General features: G+C 29.7%; 1 protein-coding gene across 1 annotated transcript; it reads right to left on the reverse strand.

The window, feature by feature from the left end:
• Nucleotides 1-19,905: 19,905 nt before the first annotated feature.
• On the reverse strand, nt 19,906-22,626 carry LOC125810933 (PI-PLC X domain-containing protein At5g67130). The gene is made up of 8 exons (XM_049490436.1): nt 22,331-22,626; nt 21,990-22,112; nt 21,768-21,905; nt 21,549-21,647; nt 20,802-21,105; nt 20,475-20,698; nt 20,301-20,387; nt 19,906-20,124 (listed from the first exon to the last, which is right to left on the reverse strand). The coding sequence occupies exons 1-8, from the start codon at nt 22,421-22,423 to the stop codon at nt 20,089-20,091; spliced, it is 1,104 nt and encodes a 367-aa protein (XP_049346393.1). The 5' UTR covers nt 22,424-22,626; the 3' UTR covers nt 19,906-20,088.
• Between the last annotated feature and the right edge of the window lie 1,328 nt (nt 22,627-23,954).

The following is a 23,954-nucleotide window of genomic DNA, read 5'->3' on the forward strand; positions in this document are numbered from 1 at the left end:
AACTTTTAGTGCAACTTGTATTTCATGCAAACCAATTGACTTAAATGGCTAGTCAAGATCTGAAGGGTCTCCAACTTCTTCGTTTTTTAAATTTGATCACCGACTCCTTTTTGGTTATTAGCCATTTATTTAACAAATCAAAAATTTGGCTGTCAATAAGTTTTTGTTTTTATCCCTTTGAGGTCAGGTCATGTGTGTATGAATGTTAATTGTTAAATCGGATGAAAACAAAGTAATAATTCAGCAGCAGTGGTTAAAAGAATGATCTGTTTTATTTCCTTAATCATTAGGGTATTGATGTGTATATTTTTGAAATATGTAAAGAACTTTAATTAACTAATGAAGAATTTATACATTTGTGTTAAGTGATGAAGCACATGCACACCACCCTATTGGAGGGGTAGAATAAAATGTAAATAAATTAAAGGCACTTCAAAAACTAAGTGGTTCACATGTATGTATGTTCATCAAATAGATCTGCTGAACTAAGGAATTACTTAAGTCACTAAAGGACACATAATTTGGTTACCATGTGAATATAAGTGGACACACACACACAGAGAATGGTGGGGTAAGGGAGTAATGTTTTCAGTTCAATCCTAACTGCAAGTTTGAAATTCCTACACTGAATCCTGTAGTAGTTGTCTGAGACTTTGTACTTGAAATTTCTTGTAAAGTTGGAACTTTTGTACACTATTTTCCTATATAAATTCACCGGTCATTTGATTACTCATTAGGAATATAGTTATTCATGTATTAAAAGTAACACAGTTAATTAACACCATGTTTGATGGCTTTTGAGTACGATGTTTGGTTATTATTTTACTATAAGATGGAATAACTAGATTCTACATACGTGTTACTGATTTTTGGATCGATGATTTTGATAATATCTTATCTTTTTGGACATTTTACTGTGGAGACAAAGCAATTATGTTATAATTCGCTAAAAAAGAAATGATTAGATTGGATGCTTATAGATGATGAGATAAACTTCCACTACTCTAATCACATCAAAGAACAGAGATTCTGATCATTATTCATATAAATATATTGGAAAAAATATATACTTTATGCACACGTTTGTGTCAAATCTAAACTACCAATATCAAATATTTAAGGATGTTCGAGATATTGCAATGATTTACAAATAATTACTATTGATTCTTATGTGTTGGAAAATACTCCACATTTCATCTTCAATAAAAAGGATTAGAAAGAAAAAATAATTATGAGCTAGGTTGAAGAGGACACATATATTATATACATTTGATTAATTTATGAATAGTTAAAAGTAAAACGAGTTAAGAGGTGACGAGGCTAGCAATAGCAGGCATTGCACTTTGTGTATTTTATGTCAAATCCAGTTACCTATGTGTTGAATGTTTTGTCACATTGCTCGATGAATCTTTCTTTAACTTTGACTGAATTATGCAGCACACGTGCGTTTGCATTGTTGGATCATTAGTTTCTTTTTTGGAAACCAATTTTCTCATTTTAGGGTGGGGGTATCTCAAATCTACTTTTACTAGGTGTAGTAGAACATTTGACTCTTGAACTTAAACCCCTCACCCCTCCCATCCACCCCACCCTTACTTTTTTCTTTTTTTGATTTTCTACCCCCGATGTCTGATATTCACATAGGAGTCAGATTAAATTTGAATTCGCGTCAGAAAATCTTACATTGGAGAGAAAAACCGCTTTCTAAAGAGGACTTGAACTCGAGACCTCTAGTTAAAGGTAAAAGAATACTTACTAATTACTACTCTACCACAATCCTAATTATCACACCTTCATTATTATAGTGTTCGTCTGAATTATATATAAATGCTATTTAGATAAATGAAAATTACGTATATATTTTTTCTCCACTTCACCTCTAGAAGGATCAATAGTGTTTCCACTTATGTGTAATTTGAACCAACAACAATATATATGGGTAATTCCACAAATGGGATTTAGGGAGGGTGGTGTATGTGTACACACCCTTATTCCTAACTTGTGAAGGTAAAGACACATTTTCAATAAACTACCGACTGAAATAAAGCATATAAAACAAGAATGCAATATAAATATAAATAACAAGTAGGTCATGGTGAAAACAATACAGAAGAAGAAGAGAACAGTACAACGTGAATCGAACCCTCAACAAAAACTACATATTAAAAACCAATTTTTTTTTAAAAAAAATTGCTTATTTTTTATGGAAAATATTTTAAAATTAGTAAAATATTTTTATTCATATCAAACACACCCTTGATGACATATTTTTACAACCATAGAAATCTTATAACATATTTTCGATCATAAATTTCAAACGTCATTTTTTTTCATTTAACGTTGTATCCCATAAAAAGAAGTGGTGCTAGATTATAATGAAGTTATTAACTACAGGTCCAGACAAACTCAGTAGCTTTTATTTAGACTGTATATTAATATTAAAAAATATTTAATATGTATAACTATGTAATTATAAACCTGATATTCAAGACAAGTTAAAAGAAGTATTAGCAAATATTGTGAAATAGAGATTCTACCTACACCTTTGAGCTACTTATGGAGGTGGGGTATCTCAAATCTACTTGTAATACATTTGACTCTTAACCAACTTTTAGAGACCTACCCACTAACCTTGGTCCGTTTATCAATCAGTGAACGTACAAGTACTACCTTTCTTTCTCTACGAACAAGTTCTTTATAAATCAGAAAACAATTTTTATCTTAATAGTAGATTTTGTATTTGTAGTAGAAATATATAGTCGTGAACCTTTTTACTAACAAAACTTAATAGATTATTTCAATAACTATATTCAAAACTCATAAACTTTTACATCGAACATTTTGTAGAGCTAGTACTCCAAATATATGCGCACGGTGGTTGTTGAATGTGCATCATTGCTTGAGTGTATGATTAATGAAACTACAACTAATTAACGTAGCTCCTTGGATTCAAACTTTGGTTCTCTCTTACAGCTAAAAATGGCAAAATTTGTGGAAACAAGTTTGTGAGTCGATTGTTAAATGTCATTATCGAACGTAATTATGTTCCTTCAAATAATTAAAATTGATTGTTACACGTCATTAATGTTGCAAAATGCAAAAGAACCATATATTAATTACAAGAGTACGTGGAATTTTGCTATCCAAATGGAACATGAGGCTAAGCCATACAATACATATGGAAATAATAATACTATTTAGATAGGACATGAGAGACCGTACACACAAACGTACATAACATGAAGATGATCGACTAGTCTAATCAGTAGGTGGGATATATTATTATTAATAATTGTTTTATTATGGATTGGAAAGGGAGACAAGAATTATGCAAATTTTTTCAATGAAATTTATATTTTTGAGGCAATGTTGATCATCTAGCAAAAATTACTCTAATTTTTTTGACTTTGTGCTATAAAATTGATGGATTGTCTTGGTGTGGCAGAAAAGGTTAATTGAGGATGGGGACTTGAAGAAAAGTTAAGATCCTTATAGAGATCCTTGGATAGGGATTTGACAATATGATGCGATCTCCCCCAACCCCCCTTAACCTCCCACCCTAAAAAATTTGTGGAAATTATTTAACCTATCGACGTTATCGATAGTATGTATACAAATATCATATATAATCAGTGTATATTATATTTGTACTGATATTATATAAAAATGTAAAACATTTCTCATCATACTTGTTTTGAGTATTTGAGAGAAAATTTTGGGTGAAATTAAATGTGTTTTATATAAAATATATCTTATTTATTTTAGTAAAACGGTTTTAATAGGTTTTTGTTTGTTAAAATTCCATCCCTGTCTATCTTACTATGCTTTCTACAAATTAATTTTTTTTTTGGTCGGGTGAGAAATTCAAATTAATTGTTGAACTTCGAATTTCATTGATTTTGTTAAAAAAAAATATATATGAGGAATTCTAACGCACTAAAGTTTAAATTCTTTTTAAAATAATAAATGACGAATACACATCAAACTTGATTATTACTTTTGCCAACTATTTTTGTATCAGTGATAATATTTTAGTATTTAATTTTGGTAGAGTATGGCAATATTTAATTTCACTTGACACGACTTTTATCACTTTATCCTATTAATAAAAGTCAAATTTTAATCCAAATTTGCTTCTTGTGTTTGTTAGTTTTTGTCATGCTCTGTCAGTGTCGCTGTTAGACAAAAACGGCACGGGAATTAAAACACTTATTCCCTCCCGTTGCTTTTCTCGTCCTTTTAAAAACTATTCTTAAATTATAGGAAAAGGTTTAAAACATTCCTCATTCATTTTTTGGCTCACTTATAAGTTATATCCTTAAAATTAATAACCCCTCTCTTTATTTATTTATTTTAAATATTTATTATGTGCCATTTTTATTAGGTGAAATAAAAACCTCACCTCTAATTAGATTTTTCCCCATAATTTATTCAAACTAAAATAATATACCTCTTCAAGACCCCAACAAAAATATTTGCAAAAATCTAATATATTTTTTATATTTGTAGTAGTTTTTTTTTTTTGATAGTATGAAGAAGGATGTTATTTTGACTAGGATAAATTATTAAAAAAATCTTTTTTAAAAAAACTTTTAGAAAATAAGTAATTTTTTTTAATTTATTCAAACCAAAATAGTATTCCTCTTCAAGACTCCCACAAAAATATGTTTAAAATCTAATAATTTTTTATATATTTGTAGTTTTTTATTATTATTTTGACTTGGATGAATTATGAAAAAAAATCAATTTTTTTTTTAGAAAACTAGTAATTATTTTTATATTTAGTATAACCTTTTTTTTTTTTTTTTTTAAAAGTTTTTGGGATCATGGAGGTATATTGTTTTTTTAGATTCTGCCCAACATTCATGTGCAGAAGTTGCTGCTCCTTTCATTTATAGTTCACATGTAATTAGTAGAAAGCATTACTAACGGGCTGGAATAGGAGACAGAGAAGGAGAAATCGATCAGTCGAAGGAAATAAAAATCATACAAACTGGTTTTTTTTAAAGACTTTTTTAGATTTTTTTCCCCATAATTAGTTCAAAATCCCAAAACATTTTATTTTTTTAAAATAACATAAAATACAAAAAAAATGAAATTTAAATTTTCAAGAGGTATATATTTTGACTTGAATAAATTATGGGAAAAAATTTAGTTAAGGTGGAGTTTTCATTTCATCTAATAAAAAAAATCACACAGAATAAATATATTTTTTTAAAAAAAGAAAAGAAAATAAAAAATTGTTAGTTTTAAGGGTACAAGTGAGCTAAAAGATGAATGGAAGAGAATTTTTAGACCAAAAAATGGATAAAGAATATTTATAAATATTTTCCTTATAATTCAGGGGTATTTTTTACCCTTCTCCATTTACTTTTTATTTCCCTCCGTTTATCTTTTCTTGGAGTGCCAACGGCGTTTTAGTTATTCTTTGACGTTCTTTTTCTCGTAGTTGATTTTATATTATTGTTTTTAAAGAAAAGATTTTATATTTTTTTTAGTTGAGAGTTTACTGAAAATAGTTTCTTTACCATAGATAGAGATAATGTCTATGTATATTCTATCATCTTCACAATCTATACTGTTGTTGTTGTTTATCGTGATTAAATATGTGAAGAGATGGTCACTTAAACTAATTATTTTATTATTTCAACAAGTGATTTTCTTTTTTTCTGTTGACTACAACAATTTAATAAAATACTGAAAAGTTGGATTTTTGAAGGAATTGCTTCTAAGCATTATTATCCTGATTGAGCTGAGCCCCCATATCTCAATTTTACCTCCAAATTAATTTGCTGTCAACTTGGCTGCGTGTCGGCCAATAATAAAAGGAAAAAAAAATAATTAATTGCCGACAGAGGATAAGAGAGAAAAAAAGGGAAACAATTCTTAAAATTGATAAGCAAAAGAGTTGTAGTAATGGAGAGAAAGGTGCACCAATGAGGATCGTAATGGAGTGATAAATATTTATTTAACTTAATCAAATATTTTGAATTTGAAATCCTTTAATATGTAATTCCTTATTAGGGGAGCTTTTTACCTTCGTGTGAAAATTTTCAGTCATAAATTTTAATTTAATTGAGCTTCAATATAATATATGCTAAAAAAGAAAAGGGGATGAGAAGGCGGCCTAATAAAGAGAAGATAGGGATGTGTGAAGGATAGAAATTAAAAGTGCAGAAAAAAAGATGGCATTCATTAGCCCTGCAAAAGGTTCATTAGCTAGAGAGAGGACCCTCCGCACGGGTGGATTCGTTTATTTATTTATTTGGGTGTTGACTGTTGAGTGGAAGAATTAATGTGTACACAATTTTTTTATTTATTTTTATGGATCTAAAAGTTCAAAATACGAGTTCATATGAATATAATAATTTATTAAAATTATTTAAATATTTTATTAAAAAAATTTAATTATTATAATAATATTAAATTAAATTGATATAAAAATTGATAAATTTTAAATTTTAATTCGATTGATATGTATCGTTTTCATTTGATTAAAGGAGTGATGTATTTATTGTGCATTGATTGGAAGTCCAGAGTTGCACGCACGGGGAGGGGCTCATCTTTTGTTCGTTTGTGCTTTTTGCTTCACTCACTTGGTTCCCATCCCCCCACATATTACATATCCTTCCAATTTCATTCTCTCCCTACCATTATTTAGACTTGTCAATTATTGCATATGTATTTTTGTTCCAACCAAAAGTCTAATTATCAAAGTATTTACTATTTGGGTTGTGAAATTTTTATACATAGAAAAATGTCAAAAAATATCTCTAGTATAATTTTTAAATGCTCCTTATAAGCTAGTTCGGAAAGTTGACTTAGATTCACAATTCATTTCCTAAATATGGTATTAAAGTTAGATTCATATTAATTCATTATTTTTTATGTTAGGCCTCTATCTTATATTGTCCATGCTTCAATGTCTAATGTTGAGCGCACATGGAGTTTGGGGGTTTGGAGTTCCAAATCAATGGGATAAGGGGTCCTTGGTTTTATTATATGATTTTTTATTTTTATTTTTATGACAAAGGAAATCCGTAGCCGCTATCATTTGGGTGCGCACAGGGTAAAACCCCCGCTCCTATGCAATAGATTGCAAACCACATAGGAGAGGCAACCGGCACTAAGCAAGCCTGGTGCGACAAGCTTGACCCAGAAGACAAACCCTATATATTTGAATGATGATCATGTATTTCAATTATTATGGAGGAAAGTGCTTCTAGATAATTCTTTGTAAGACCAGGTCATCAACATTTCAATTCCCACTACGCTTTCCATCCTGTACACCTATCTCATCTCATTTTTTTAATTTTTTTTTATTAATAGAATTATTTTGTGAATATATTTTTATTGATAGATGTTTGGTTTATTAAATGAAAAATGGTATACGCAGTATAATTTAAAATTTTGTAACCCATGTAAAATATGGAATAAAAATATTACCCCGAAATATACAATTTCAAAATTACTAATTTCAAATTAAAAGTTATTATAAATATTTGCTTGAAAATGCTTAAATTTATTTCAAAATTATGTTACTCAACTATTTTTAGCGGAGGCCAGAGGTATATAAAAAAATAATCTATCTAATTTAAAGAATAATAGAAGTAAAATCTACTTACATTCACTTTACTCTTCAGACTCTGCTTATCAAATTATACCAGATATGTTCTTTCAACCAAATAACCCAAAAAAGATTTGGGGGAGAGGTTTTTGGTCATTTGAGATTTGGGTAAATTTGTCTTTTAGTTTGAAAATGCAAGAATGCAAAGTGTACACCCTCTCTACCTCGTTGGTTTATGACATGCTTTTTGTCAAACATCTTAATCACAAATCACCTTTTTAGCGTCGTTAATTTCGCTGAGTTAATGTTCATTATTAAATAATTTTCTCCAATCTTTAAACAATTGTGAAATTCTTCTTTCTGAATTTTCGAAATTTAAAATATAGTAACAAATATCCAAACACATTTTTAATTCGAAGAAGTTCATACGATAAATTGTTCCAAAAACGTTTTCATATATGTTTAAAAAAATTAAAATATTGAGCGGTTCAAACTTAATATCCATGTGATATTTTTGAAATTGATTTTCTTAAACGTTTCTTCGAGACATATATCGTTTTGTTTTTTCACTTTTGTGTTTAATGATGAGTGATTAGCTTAATCAAAGAAACATATAATGCCAAAAACTGAAGGCGAAATTTCGTTTTTGTTAATTAGTTAGACAACGATGATTTGATTCCATATATCCAGCAATAAATTGATTATAATATTTTTACTAAATTGATTGATAGAATAATTAATTAATTAATTGAAATATTGATTAATTAGCAAAATGAAAAAAAAAAATAGTTAGGTCTCTATCATAAGAAGAAAATGGAGGGTGGCAGTAGATTGATGATTGACCACACGAGTGGGGAAGTCAAGTCCACGTGCACTTGGATTTATTCGATTGATTTGATACAGTTTTTGTCTTCTTTATATTCCTTGTAGAGTATGAATTATTAATTTTATTATATACTTTCTCTTCATTTAATATTCTTATCCTTTTACTCCTATTTATTCATTTGCTTCCTTGCACAGTTCCACAAAGTCACAATCTTTAGGTATCTCTATCATATTATATAAAATTTAAATTCACGATATATATGGTGCACAAAATCAATAGTAAAATCTGAAATTATAACAAATGATTTAAATTAAAATCTACAAATATCCTGTATGATGGCGTTCAGACATGCAATTTAAAATATCTTTTAAATTAATATTTATAAATAAAATAGATTTTTTTTTCTTACGTTGACAAGATCCATTACAAAGAATTACCCCTATCGAATATACACAATGTTTTTTGAAAAGAGGAGATTCGATTAAACTTTGATTTATTTTATTTATTTAATAGCAAAAATCTAAATTTTTATTTGAACTTTATGAAATGGTTCAAATTAGCTTATAGTTAATAACTGAGTTAGATTGTCTAATTACACACTTAACTAATGATGAAAACATTTCAACGCAGAAACCTTTTAATAAGATGAAATTAATGATAGAATTTGCCTTTGATTTTGCGAAATGAAGTGAAGGGTATCTCAGTTAGTTGAGGTCTTCCGTCCATAATTATATGTAACTAAAATAAGATGACCCAATTCACTATATGATTGCTTTAATTGAATTATTTTTAAAAAAAATATCATTTGGAAGACATTGTTACTTAACCACCAATTCATCCCATGTCACTCACAAAAAGAACATGGAAATTCCACATATATAAAACTCACCTCGTTCAAACAATATCTCTTATATCTTCATCTTTCCCATTTTTTCAGTAATTATTTTACCTCTATTATATGACTATTGACCTTCAACCACTACAACTCTACTTTGACTACCACAATATTACTACTTTAATTTGGTTGTGTAATTATTCATTGTTTCAGTTTCATTAGAGATGATTTAAGGCTTCAATTTGATTTTGAGCAATAATGACATTTCAGTTGAAAATTTTGAGTGTTGAAAAAAGACCATATTATTTCTATTGAAACTATGACCTTATTTGCCACAAAGTTGCCATTACTAGTAAATAAAGATATATTTGAACCAATCATTTATATAAAAGCATGGCATATTTGACCTAACTATTAACGGAGCACAAATTTGAACCATTTTGGCAAACTTTAGGGTAAATTGGACCTTTCCTTTTCAATTGGAGCTAGGATTTTCGTGTTCACACTTTAGGACAAGTAAAAAGTAAACTTTGTTGATCACTTATGTTCTCTTTTTTAACTTAAATAACAAAATTAAAAAAAAATAAACAACCTAAATTAAAAAAAATTAAACAAAATGCCTAATTTTGGCTCAAACCCAAGCCTCCAAAGTGAATTTGAATGGCTTAAAACATTAGACTACATATTTTTGTTTTATTTTATCAAGACTATTCAACAATTAGTATATATCCAAAAATATCAATATTTAACATATATATCCATAAAAAATTTCCGGCAAAGATTATTCATCTGACCATCCTTAGCTAGATGTATCTCCGCCCCTGTTCCTTTTACTAAATTAAATTAGAATTGTGATATGTCTTGAGTTGTGTCTGGTTTTATTTCTCTCTCTCTTGTCTTGAAAGGGCAGAAACCAAGAAAGATTGCTACGTTTAGCAAACAGTCCTTTTCACTTTGGCCAAGCTACCTATGTTATTAATTACTTAGATGGTCCACCTACTATTCTACTAGGCTGCAAGTTATTCACTTTTACCATTGTTTAAAAGAGTATTTACAGCATGCATTCACTACTTCATTCTGATTTCTGCCATGCCAGCCTCCCCGTGCTCTTTTGTGTTCAATTTTGTCAACTCTCCTTACAGCTCACGAGCAGTAATTCTTGTATACCATTATATCTTTGGACCAGTTCTTTATATACCACTCCTTTTCTTACCCTTTTTCAATCACAGTAATAACTACTCCACGTAATAGTCAAACACATATCTAAATTATCATGTTTTCGTGAGTTTCATGTCTTAATTTTATATCGATGTATTTTCCCTGGGCATTAAAACAAATTTCAATGTTGAGTTTGCTTCAATACGTCTTTGATAAATTGTGAAAAAATATTTAGTCAACTTAACATTCAAGTGTGTGTTTAATATAAGAGACCGATATGTAGACTATGGTTTAGTTAAGTAAAGAGAATGATGGACAATTAAAGCATGAAACTTGCAAAAAAAAGTGAAAGTTTAATTGTGTTTATTGCATTTCAATTTTGAAATATTTTATATTACTTAGCTTCCTGTTTTACATTAATCTTGGATCATTTTCATGTTTTTGAAATTTTAAAAAATATTTACGATTGTTGATGTCCGAGACATATTTTAGGGACTAGAGAGGCGAATTCACAATGAGTTTAACTTATATCCATCGACGGGATAGACATTTCTTTACACGGTCAAGTAATTAAACCTTGTAAAATTTAAAATTCAGACCTATTTTCAATAATCTTAATGAATTTCTTATATACATAAATTTATATTCCGAACTCAGAATCATTGAGTTCAAATTAACCATATGCTATAAGACTTCGTCCACCTTTGATCCAATGGAATGATTATTTTGGATAGTAGCATACACAAGTGTTTTTTCATTCAGAGATTCAAAATATAAAAAAATAAATATTATAGAAGTTAAGAAAAATTAATACATAAGAGTATTATAATTTGAATCTTAGTAACGTAGAAAAAGTCAAATCAATACGAGTCAAATAATATGAAATGGATGAAACAAGTGGTATAAAACTATTTTGAAAAGCAGAAGCTATTTAAATAATTTTGAGCAGCAGAGCACTGTAACCGTATTAACTGTGGTCACCTTTTTGGTTCTACTAACTCTGGCCACACCATTGTCTGATAGAATCTTTTTTATCTACTTCCACTTTCTATCTTAGTATTATGTTTCAATTCAATTTTCACTCTTTACCTATTAATTACCTACTCTTATCTTTTACCTAATAAAGTAGACTACCTTTTTAAATATTACCAAAAAAAAAAGACTATCTTTTTATATGGTCCAACTATACACGTTACTTTTAATTTGCAGCATGCATCAAATATGATGTTGGAATTATTATAAACTCCTATTGCTTTTATTTGTCTGATTATATCAAAAACCTTCCTAAATTTGTTTTTCATATTTAATTTTGGTACTAAAACGACAGATGATAAAGTGTTTTATTATGTTTTGTATGTGTTCTTAATGTCTATAATGTAGGTATATTAATCACTTAAAAGATGTGGACTTATCTAAATATACGTATTTTCGTCTTAATTGGGACATGTTTAGGGTTTAATGGCTTATTGCATGAGGCTAATGTTGTATAGTTAAAGAGTCCATAATTAATGAGGTGACATATTTTAAAGTAGCTAACGTATTTACAGAATATCAGAAGTTTGAGTCAAATGTGCCTAATTAAACAATTTATCATATGTAAATACGCTCAATCACAATCGACTTTAAGTATCAATCCATAAATTACATGTATGTTCATTTTATGTGACTGTTTTGAATAATCAAATTTGGGGATCGATTACTTTCTTGTGTTGAGGATATCTTTAACTAATAAAAATGTGTTTTCTCTAGCTTAAACTTTTTGATGAGATTGTCACACATTTCAACATGATATCAGAAAAGACAAAGGTCATAAGATCAAACTCACCGCCACTCAAATTAAAAAGAATTTCCACGTATTTAAATTTCACTGCTACCCAAATTAAAAAATAAATTCACGTATTTAGCCACGAAAAAGAATCAGACTTACACGAGATCCTCAATTCGAACGATCACACTTGGAATTTTTTTAAAAAGGTAACAAAAGAGAGAGAGAGAGAGAGTTCTTCATTCGTCGTTACCTTCCCCTGCACGTGAACGATAGGTACTCTTTGGGTACGGCGACCATTTTTTTTATATGGCCTCCTCCCATTTTTAAACGAAATTTGGTCTGATCTTAAGATAAAAATATGAAAAATTACATATTTGTTATTAGGGGTGATAAAATTATCCCTTGCAAATATGACTCTTTCACCCATCTATTTATTAACTTAACTTACTCAATTTAAGTTATACAAAAATTGAATTGATATGTAGTTCAAATTGATTAATAAGAAACTTTATCAGAATATTTTCATTCTTTGTAAGTTATTTACAACAATACTAAAAATAAAAGAAAAGAAAACTTTATTAGGTACTTAAATACTCTGCGCTTTTAACTCTTAAGATTATACACATCAGTCGAAAAGAGGAGAGGGGATGGAGGTGAGTGATTAGGAGTGGCAATTGGGCGGGTTGAGTCTAATTTGAACGGATCATAATAGGTCAAGACTCTATACAATCAAAATTTGCGCAGATCAAAATGGGTTGGGTCAAGTAATAGGTCATAGAACGAGTCAATTTTTACTAAGTTTAATTGGTTGATTTTGTTTTTTTTTTTAATAAAATATTTTAGTACCTAATAAAATTAATTTTTCTCTATTAGGGTTATGTAGAACATATCAAATTAATAGAAAAAATTGAAATAATATTTAACAAAAAATTTCATGAGTCAACTTGTCTTACATATTAACCCAATTGTTAATGGATTGAAAAAGTTGAACTAATAAATGAACGATTAATTAACCCAACCAAACTTCAACGGGTTGAACAAATTGTGTTTGATTTTGCTAGTTTCAAACCCTAGGGGTGACTTTATTTAGACAGAATTAATTGAGTGGATTAAGCAAATTGACCTTTTTATATTCTTTAAAATTGTAAATTAGACCTTGAAATTTCTTGTGATCTCTTAAAAATCCTTTGACATATCAAAACTGTTGATTTTGGTCCTCTAAGCCTCTGAAACTTAATTATTGTTAGGAGAGTCAAAATAATTTTTCTCGGATCACTTTTTTGCAAAGAACTTTTTCATACCTTAACTGTTCATTATTATAAATGTGTAAATTTTATTTTAAAAATATATATATTTAAATTCACGATTAAATTGAAATTAGTTATTGTTATATGTATCACAAGAATTTGTATCATTGTATGCTCATAACATTGGTGAATAAAGTATAGTTCCAGGGCCTATTTTCCAACTCAAAAAACTACGTAGTATTGATACAAAATCATTGCAAGAAAGAAATGTCAAGTGACAAAAAGGAGAGTTATAAATGCATCAACTTTGAAGTTGTACACAAAATATTCATCGATTTGAGTGAAGGGATCGATTATGGACCCCTATCTTAGGATGTCCAAATAAATAACATCACATTTTGTATTGCTTTTCTTTGTGGTGTTCTTAGTTTGTCAAACTTCTATAACCAATTTCAATAACATGTTGTTCCCATTTGCACTTGAGTAGTTGTACTCATCATGATATATCGACCAATAATTTGAATATTACATCTAGCTAGTTGCCATATCACCTTTTTTCTCTGGCCAGCACACTGAAATTGAGAAGATGGACATGTAAAATCAAAGTTTAATCATAAGAATTGATCATAAAAAAAATGGGTTGAGATTGATAATGATCAAGAGAAGGTATAATATTGCCCCAAAATGTGTGCCTCCAACCAACATATTGTAAAAGAATCTTTTCTTGTAGCTTTTATATGGCTCCATTCATGTATTTGTTGCTCAAAAAAATAAATATAAGCTCAACGGCTAAAACTCGAAGAAGAGAAAATATAAAGTGCACCCCACCCCGTGGGACTGCTCCACCCTTAATCAAAGGTTTCAAGCTCGATCCTTGGGTATGGGGAAAATCCGACTAGGAGCACCACACCTGAATAAGTCTCAATACGGGTTTCGGACACCGGTTGGAAACTAAAAAAATAAAACTAAAAGTGCACCCCACCCCATGTGTAAATAGGGTCCCCATCTCAATTTGTAATTGAACGAGAGATGCCTATGCTATGTACTTTGTCTTTCTTCTTGTTTCTTCCTCTCTTTGCTTTTATATTTGTACACTTCTTCTTTTTGCGACCTCCATTTTTTCCTATTCTTTTTGTTTTTCAATTTCCTTAATTATCCCTATCTCAAATAACATAAAAGATAATTAACTTCGATTCGTCAGTATGAACTTGCTCACATTATAGCTACGTACGTCTCAACCTCAATCAAATAAAGAACATGATTGGATTTAACGTAAAACCTAATATTATATAGAACGTAACGTGGTTGATATTGAGGGGTAATTATAGCTGTGTAGTCTAGAATATATAGGAAATATAACCATATAAATGAAAGATCAACATCCAATATTTTAGAATATGTTTTTAGTGTGAAAAAGAGGGTCGAGGCGGCATGTGATCGGGTGACTGCTTGGACACAATAAGAGGTTAGCAATTGTGGGGTTTAAATTCCATTATATGTATAATGTTTATATATATATAATAAATGGATGTCAATGTCGGCCTCATATGTCCGACTGAGACAGCAGCAAGTAGAAAATAAGAGAAGCTGGTGAAGTACTGCATGTTACCCCCTCGTGGGATTATCAATATATATCCTATTGTCCTTTACTTTATTCTCTACCATTTTTAGTTTATCACACTTATTATTGATGTATACTCCCCTAACCTTAATTACTTTTTCCTCTCCCCAATTTACTAATGATTATCCATTCATTAACAAATATGTGTTCATCATGCAAGCACTTCTGTTAGAGTGGAGAAAAGTCCCACATTGATTGGGGGAATGGACTCGTGGTCTCCTTTTATGGATTTGGACAATCCTCCCCTCATGAGCTAACTTTTGTGGTTGAGTTAGACTCAAGTGTCATATCTTTACAACTTTAGTTTGTTTCATGACTACTATAAAAGTATCAAAACGATTAGTAATTTTCTATAGTTGGCTGAAGTATCACTACTAAAAAAACTAGTTATGAATTCGATGTACTTAACTGTTTAGCTACAAAATTTATAAATTGTTACATTCAATTATTTTAGTAGTGTATATTGATAATGCATAACTTTATTGCTCCATGTAAGTTAAACCCTTTCTTTCTTAGCGTAAAATTTGATGTTTCTCCCTTGTTATTACAAGTGCGGGGTGGTGTATTGTATCTTCAAAATCAAATGAATGATGATAGTTCCATTGTTTGTTTTTGTATTTTGATCAAGTTATTTTCACTTAGCATGAGAGTGGCCAATTCCAAGTTCACGTTTATTTGTCTCATCTTTTGCACTTCATCTTGATATATATATATATATTATGTGGCAACGTAGAATGTAGGGGACCTAAATATGAAGTTCTTATTGTTCTCAATAATCCAAAAATTTATAACATGCATGCAAACGACCTATTAAGGACTTTTACCTTTCCTAGATTTGTCATTTTTCAAAGAAAACAGACCTATAAATATACACATGATCATAAGTCAACATTACTCTCTTAATATTCACGACACCACAGTGCTTACAATTCTTCTTTGCTTAGCTGTTCCATTCATATCATCCAAATTAGATTCCATTAGAGAAAGCAAAGTAGAAATCTCCGTATTCACATTGAATGTAGTAATGCGTTTTGATGATTGACAAAATGTTCTGGCTAAATAGATGGCTCGAACCAAATGCACCAATAAGAAACAAGTAGCTAAATATGTTAAATGAATCAGATAAGCAATTTCATGTTTTAATCCAAAATACAACCTAGAGCGGTGAAATTTATTCTCACAAGTTCTAAGATGATACCATGTTCAAATTTGTAATCGTACTCTAAAACCTTAACTTTTTGATTAAATACAAAAGTAATTCTCGATGTTGGGAAAAAAATGTAATTTTCAGTTGTATATTTGTGGAAAGCCATTATTCACTCTCTTCAGTATTTCTGGGCTCAAAACATTCTTTACGTAATAAATATATAAGTTAGGTAGTAGTAGTAGTAGATTGCATGTGTTACCATTGCTCACTATAGTCAATGAACTTTTAAAACAATTAAAAAAGGACTAAACAAAAGTCTAAGCAAACGGCTGCGAACTTGGAAGAAACAAACGATATATTAATATTTATTTTTAGAATATGGTTTTAAAAATATTAACGAGGCACATATTATATATATCGTATCTACCAATAACATGAAACCCACTATTCTTGCAAAGAGAAAAATCGAACGAAGCAACTCTTAAAAAATAGTCGATCCACTTTATTTTTAATTAATTAATTAATTCATACTACTAATTAATGTTAGGTTAATCATGTTGATCTGATGCCTTATACTTTACTAGCTAGTAGTATTATTTATTGATTTAAAAACATATCTGGATGATAGTAATTAATACTAGTATATAAATAGGACTTGTAGCATGTGTTAGATACCTGAAAACCCACCTAATCACATGCTCCACACCTTAATCAAGAATGAAGTTTCATAAGAAGTTTCTCTATCCTTAATTAATCTGGCAATAAGGGTTTAGAGTTTTGAATGGTTACATGTAATCTGATATCTATCGCTTTAATTATTAATTTGGAAGTGTTACAACTTTAAAAATTGTATATATCAGAAGTTAAGTGCCAAATTACATAATTTTCAAGTAGCAATACTTCGACGAATTATTTGCATATGTTTCTTTAACGTAATAGAGACATACAATAATTTTGGGCCAAAGACCATCCTCAATAATCCAAAATTTCTAGTAAATGAAAGGAAGAAGCTCATCTTAGCTAGCTCACAGTTAATGGTAGTAACCAATATTGGTTGTGGTGCACTGGTGGGAGTGCTTCATCCTTAATCAGAGGTCTCGGGTTCAAGCCCTGGATATGGAGAAAATTCTGTTGGGAGCGTCACCCCCGAATGGGTCCCTGCAGAGCGCGATCGGATTTAGTCGGAGCTCCAATTTGGGCTCCGGACACCAGGTGGGAAACCAAAAAAATGATAGTCAAAAAAAATGTAATCATATATGGGATCAAGTAAAATTTTACTGTCACTTATTATCAAAAATAATTTTCACGTGTTTAGACATGAAAAGAGTCAGACCCGCATGTGAGGAGACGTGCTAAAAATATGTTCTTGCTGATAACTTAAGTTTTAGACGAGAGAGTCAAATAATTTAACGATTATATATAAAACATATATACATGTGATACTCAAGCTATTTTTATTTCTCTTTCGGTGATAGGAACTAATTATAAGCTTTCATGATCCTTGGAGTAAAACAGATTGGATATCGATATCCCTATAATTGCATGCACTCTCCCATTTCAAGCCTGTTAAGTTTGATTAATATAATAATTGTTCCGCTGTAATTTATGTAAAACAAACTTTATAAACTCTAGCCCTTATTCAATACGTACGTGAATACCCTACACGAATTCTTGTAAATCTTTTATTAGAAAATTAAAATCTATTATTAATATTATGTCAGGTTAGTTCTCCGATATCGGTCTATTAATAACAGTCTCTTTGTCCGGAAAAAGTAAAAATAACGACAACGTACATCTCACCATTTGTGAATCTCACTTGTAAAATTAATTAGATATGTTGTGACCTGTGGTTATTAGTTCTCCCCACAACAATTCTAAAGTATCAAGTCCTAACCAATCTATTTTATTAGTGAATCAGACAACCTTTTTCTTAAATTAGTGTTCGAATGATAGTAGAAATAATATAGCTTTGTTGTTGGCGTTCATAATGAAAATCATAGTTCTCCATCTCTATAGTGTTGGCATGTGATCTGGACGAATTGAAGGATAAAATTAGTGTTGGATTTAAAATCTTAACACTTCATTAGGATTTTTTAAAAAAATAAATATTCATATTAATTTTTTTATTTAAAATACTATATATCACAATTTCTTATAATTGAAAATATTAAAAAGATATTTCAAATACCAGAAGTCCAGAATCAAGGAAAAACCATTTGACTTCTCAAATGGTAATGGTATCACATATTATAGGATATTATTAAATTAAATGGAGAAGAAACAAAGAAAAAATGACAATTATAATTAAATTAATAATTCTGAGGAATGCGGTTCAAGTTATCCATAGAAAAAGAGAACTATATTATTGAATATAATAATATAGTAATAATATAGAGGTGCGAATCATTGAGTAGTCCACCAACAAATGCTTTAATTTTGTAAGCTAAATATTTAAAAAAATGCTTCTATTATAACTTAGTAAATATAATAATAATATATAATGCATAATTCAAAACCCAAATTGATGCATTGTGTACCCCATTCTTCACACAAAACAGTGTGCTTCATTTTGACATTATAAAAAATAAAAAATAAAGTTAGTGTTTGTAGTAATCTTAAATTTTTATTATGGATATTATAGATTATGTCATGCCAGTTGTGCGTGTCTCTATCTCATTGAACATCAACAAAATTCATGAGACCACTTAATTATTTCATGTACAAAAAGTATAATTGTTTAATCATGAGTTAGCACCTTTTTTATTGTGTTACGATTCTCAGCTTTAATTTACAGCTCCTAATGACAAATTTGGTCACGTTAAAATATATGTTGATGACTAAAAACAAATACAAGTTGTCATCAATAATGTTAATGGTGTACAGAACGTTGTTGAATCATAACAACATCATAGTATTATGGTGTGATTATTGAGTATCAAAGATTGAGCATAATTGTAATCAGAGATTTTATATTATATTAGTACTATTTTTTATTCCAAACAAGAATATTGAATGTCAATTATTATATAATACGATTTGACGTGATTTAGATGATTATCATTGGGCCAATCTTGAAAGTGGCCCAGCCATGATACTGCTACTGAGTGCGGCCAGTTGCAGTGCCAGATTTCATAAATAACCACAAATTTCGTTGAGAAAATAGCCCTCTTCTCATTTAATTCTATTTATTCGCCGCGTAGAATTTCATTAAGTCTTTTTGATGTTAGAGGTGGCAAATGAACAGACTGTGTGTGTTGAATTTTCATGGGTCAAAATGATCGAATTAATAAATACGTAGGTTATCGATCTATTTAAAAGTTACTTGGGTTGAAATGAGTTGAAAGGAGAGTCCAAATCAAATCCTTCCAATTCTTTCCATCTTTTAATTGCTTTATCTTCTATCAACAAAAAAAAAAGTATATTATTATGATTATATCTAACACATCAATTAAAATCATATTTATTTACAAATATTTTGATAATATTTCTTATGAATTAATTTGGGGTAAATACTAGCTAAAATTTTGATCCGTTAAAATAATAAATTGACAGGTATAAATCTCTCCAAAATTGGGCTAGTTGGACATGTTTTGATTTCTTGGCTAATTTTGTCGATTCTTTAATCGTTTAATATGTTGTAGAATAGTATATCATGAAAACACCATGAATGAATTATGACTTAATATCATAAAGAATAAAATTGCATTAGTAGATCATTTACCACAAGAATAAAGGATAAAACAGACATTTTTCTGTTCATTTATATTTTCTCTCTTCAAAGGTACAAAACGCATCTCTGAAAATTTGTTACAACAACTCCATGAACATCGACAAGTAACTATGCCCATCATTTTTTCCTATAGATTAAAATTAAAAGGAAGGAAGTTGCTTATTTTTTAAAGATTATTAGTTTTCATGGTCATGATCGAGTACAGCTTCCTGGAGTAGATCCCTTCTGTAACAAATCATAAAATTGACATCAATCACATATTTACTTTAATATGATATAACCAATATATTTACTCTGCATAATTTTCTACACTACTCGATTATAGTGAATTTGTTGTTTTCGTAAGCATAGTTATAGAGTATATGAAAAATTAAGTCACAATTAATTTAGCGTCTACTCACCGCACAAGAATGTACATCACCACAATTGCATAACAGCTGCCCATTGAGGGTATCTGTAGCTAAAAATGCACCTCCTCCTTCACTTCTCTGCATCATTCATTTTTTTTTAAAAAAAGTTAGTTCATGGTCTTTGAAATTACAAATTACATGTAGTTTTAAAAAAATGTAGTGTACCTTGTAAAAATCAACAGCGATAAAATTTGCCCATCGATTAGCAGCAGCATCGTGACAAGTCATAAGCATGTCAAGGAGGTGGCCTGAGTTTTGAACACAAGCTAATGGCTTCAATGGAAGTGTCCTGAAGTAATTCACCAACACCAATGATTTACTTTTATCATTCATAGCTGATGACTCTGCGCGATTAGGGCAATTTCCTTTTTCCATTCCTCCATCCCCATCTGCACATTCCACAATAGTTGTGTCGAGAATTTTTAACATATTATTTGTGTACACTCACAGTTTGAGGGGTAAAATCGACTCATTTTTTCGTGAGGCACTTACATTGATTTTCGACCATGTAATTCCATTGGTAAGCAATCCCTTCACTCTGTTCTTTGGATTTGACGGAAGTAAAAACAATTAGTCTTTGGTTATTAGTTACCATGTCACTCACAAGTGGCCAATCTTGACCACCTTTAGGCATTTTTGCCACAGGAAACCAATATTTCATTAGTCCTGCATCTGTAAACACTTTGGTCAAACCATTTGGAGTCTCTACATAATCTTCCAATATCAATGTCACAATTTCTGATGGATTTGCTGATAAAAACCCTTCAATTTCCTTCAATGTGTCAATTGCTGGTTCCTACTAGGCCAAATTTCGAGACATATAAATATAAGTATAAATTATAGGAACCACATATTATAAGTACTAAATAACATCTTATCCCTTCTAGTTTTCTATTTACCAAAAATCCCTTAAAAATGATGTTTGCGGGATACATAGCGTTGTGCACGGGATACATTAGGTTTGATACATTCCACATAGCGGGATACATAGCGTTGTGCACGGGATACATGCGGGATATATAAAGTTGTGCACGGGATACATAGCGTTTGATACATTCCACATAGCGGGATACATAACGTTGTGCACGGGATACATAGGTAAAATAAGGGATTTTTGAATTTTTTGAAATAAGTAGGGATAAATGGATATTAAGGTAATTAAAGAAGTATAGTTAAGTAATTTGTCCTAAATATAATCGATTGATGTAAATATGACTAATAAAATAAAATAGAACTTACAAATGCCGTATAGTCATGACATTGGCCTCCGAATGAGTGACACAACCATATAGCCCCGTCGAAATCATAAGTATCAAGCATTAAACCCCGAACACCATTCTGAAACATTAACACGTAAAAGACATAATTAAGTAAATAAAAGTTAAAACGAGCATTTAAAGCAGCTAAAAACAATATTTAATTCAATCAATTTTGAGTTAATTAGATGAAATGACATACATTGAGTTGTTGAGTAATATTATCTTCTTGATTGGTGGGAGTTACTCTGGGTATCCCAGTATGTGATGGCTCTCCCTCAATTGCAAAAGCATTATGGGTCGTCAAAAATGCATACTTGTTGAATGGCAAAGAACTATTCTGTAAGCCCACATAAAATAAAACATAAGCCCAAATATAATTCATTAGCCCAGTTACAATAAAAGCCCAATTATACATACGTACCACTAACTTAAACGGATCAGTGCCAGTTGACCGAACACATCTGTTGCCTTGAAAAGATAGGGTACAAGATAAACAATAAAGCCCAGGCCCACAATCTGCGTCTGATGAGCATTTATCATCCAGCTGAATAAAATTAAATTTTGAATTCGTAAATGAATTAATTTGAATCAGAAGTTGAAAAAAAAAAAAATGAAACAGAAGCAGCAGCCTATGAGTACGATCGACCACACTCGCTCTTCAATTGAAATTAGAACACATACACAAATGCATATAAATAAAATTAATCAATGTTTTAATCGTACCGACTCTAAATTTTGAATTTATAACATGAGAAATCGTACCTTGCATGTTCCATTAGAGCAATCGGCGGCGGCAACAACGAAGAGTACGGAGAAAATGAGAAATAAAGAAGAAATGTTTTGGTGAGGACCCATAATTATGGAGAAGAAAACAGAGGAGAGTGGTGAGAAAGACTTTTTATTATTATTATTAGAAGAAAAAAATGAAAGAAGAAAGGGTATATAAAGAAAACTAAAAAATCTGTAAGTTTGTTTTGAGAATTGGCTGAGATAACAAAGCCATAATTGTGGAGAAAGAAACTGACAGAAGAAAAAGCATAGGGATATACTCTCTATATTATGATGGTGAAATGTGATAATGAAAATGAGAGACTTTTCATGTTGTTTATGTAACGCCACGGAGATTTTAATTAATTACTTTTGAGTTTTGGGTTGAAAAAATTATGGGAAAATAATCTCCAAAGATTTATTATCATGTTACATTTTTCGAAAGTCAATTTGACTAATTTTTAAAGTTAAATTAGATTATATTAATTTGATATTTTAAACAAAAAAATTCTATATTCAAAAACTATACGAAAAGTATTATAAATTACAATTTTTTGCATATCAATATGATGAAAAATACACCGTAAAATGTTAGTCAAAATTCTTATAGTTTGACTCTAAAAAGGACATCATGACAATTAAAAGTGGACTGAGGGAGTAGATAAACAGGCATATTAGTTTTAGATTAATTTAATATTTAAAAATTTAAATTTAACTATTATATGAAAAAATCTATAAGTTACAATTATTCTCATTTTAATATTGTTAAAATGTCGGTCAAAATTAATACAAACATGACAAGTAATTTGAAAGGGAGGAAATAGTGTGATTAGTGAGACCGCCGTGACTCTAGGCTCGTTTGTTCAGCAACTCATCCTAACTTATTAGTTTTAATAATAGTAATATTTAATTTAAGATGATGAGGAAGAGGAACCTTATTAACAATTAAGTACATTAAAATTGGTCACTTTCATCTGTGCTTTCAACTAGTAGCAATATCAATTTATTTAGTCTGGTTGAGAAAAGAAATACTTAACGTCTGTTATTTCAGACTAAATTATTTCTTATTTAAGATGCAATGATAAATACATTTCTCTGGCATGAAATCAATTGAGGAAAATAATAGGGAGAGACTTGGGACAAATCCATTAGTGATACAAATTATTGGTTAAGCATAAAAATCTTACTAATTACAGGTAGAATAAATAAATTGAAGACCGCTAATTTTAGCATCCATTGTTTTGGCACTACTCATTGTTCAAGGAGGAAAAAAATATTCACGTGGAGTGTTTATATTATTCCAATGAATCTGTAACGTTTGTTATTTACATACACTCTTATAATTTAATTATAATTAATTAAAAATATAATTTTTATCTTAATTCATCATGTACCTATGAAAATCTAATTTAATGTGAACACGTCATGCCTATTATTATTGTTTTCCTTGTTCAAAGTCTTGCCTACTAACAATGAATGTATCACATATTAATTAGTTGTTGAAAATATGTATACATAGTACATTAAAGGCATGATGGACCGCCCATTCATTCATTTTGGACTTTTCTTTTATCCTTGTTTTCATTTTACCAAATTTTAATAGTGACAACTCATATTT

The sequence above is a fragment of the Solanum verrucosum genome, unplaced genomic scaffold, assembly GCF_900185275.1.
Source record: "Solanum verrucosum unplaced genomic scaffold, falcon-dt-bn FXZP01000032.1, whole genome shotgun sequence".
NCBI classification, from domain to species: Eukaryota; Viridiplantae; Streptophyta; class Magnoliopsida; order Solanales; family Solanaceae; genus Solanum; species Solanum verrucosum.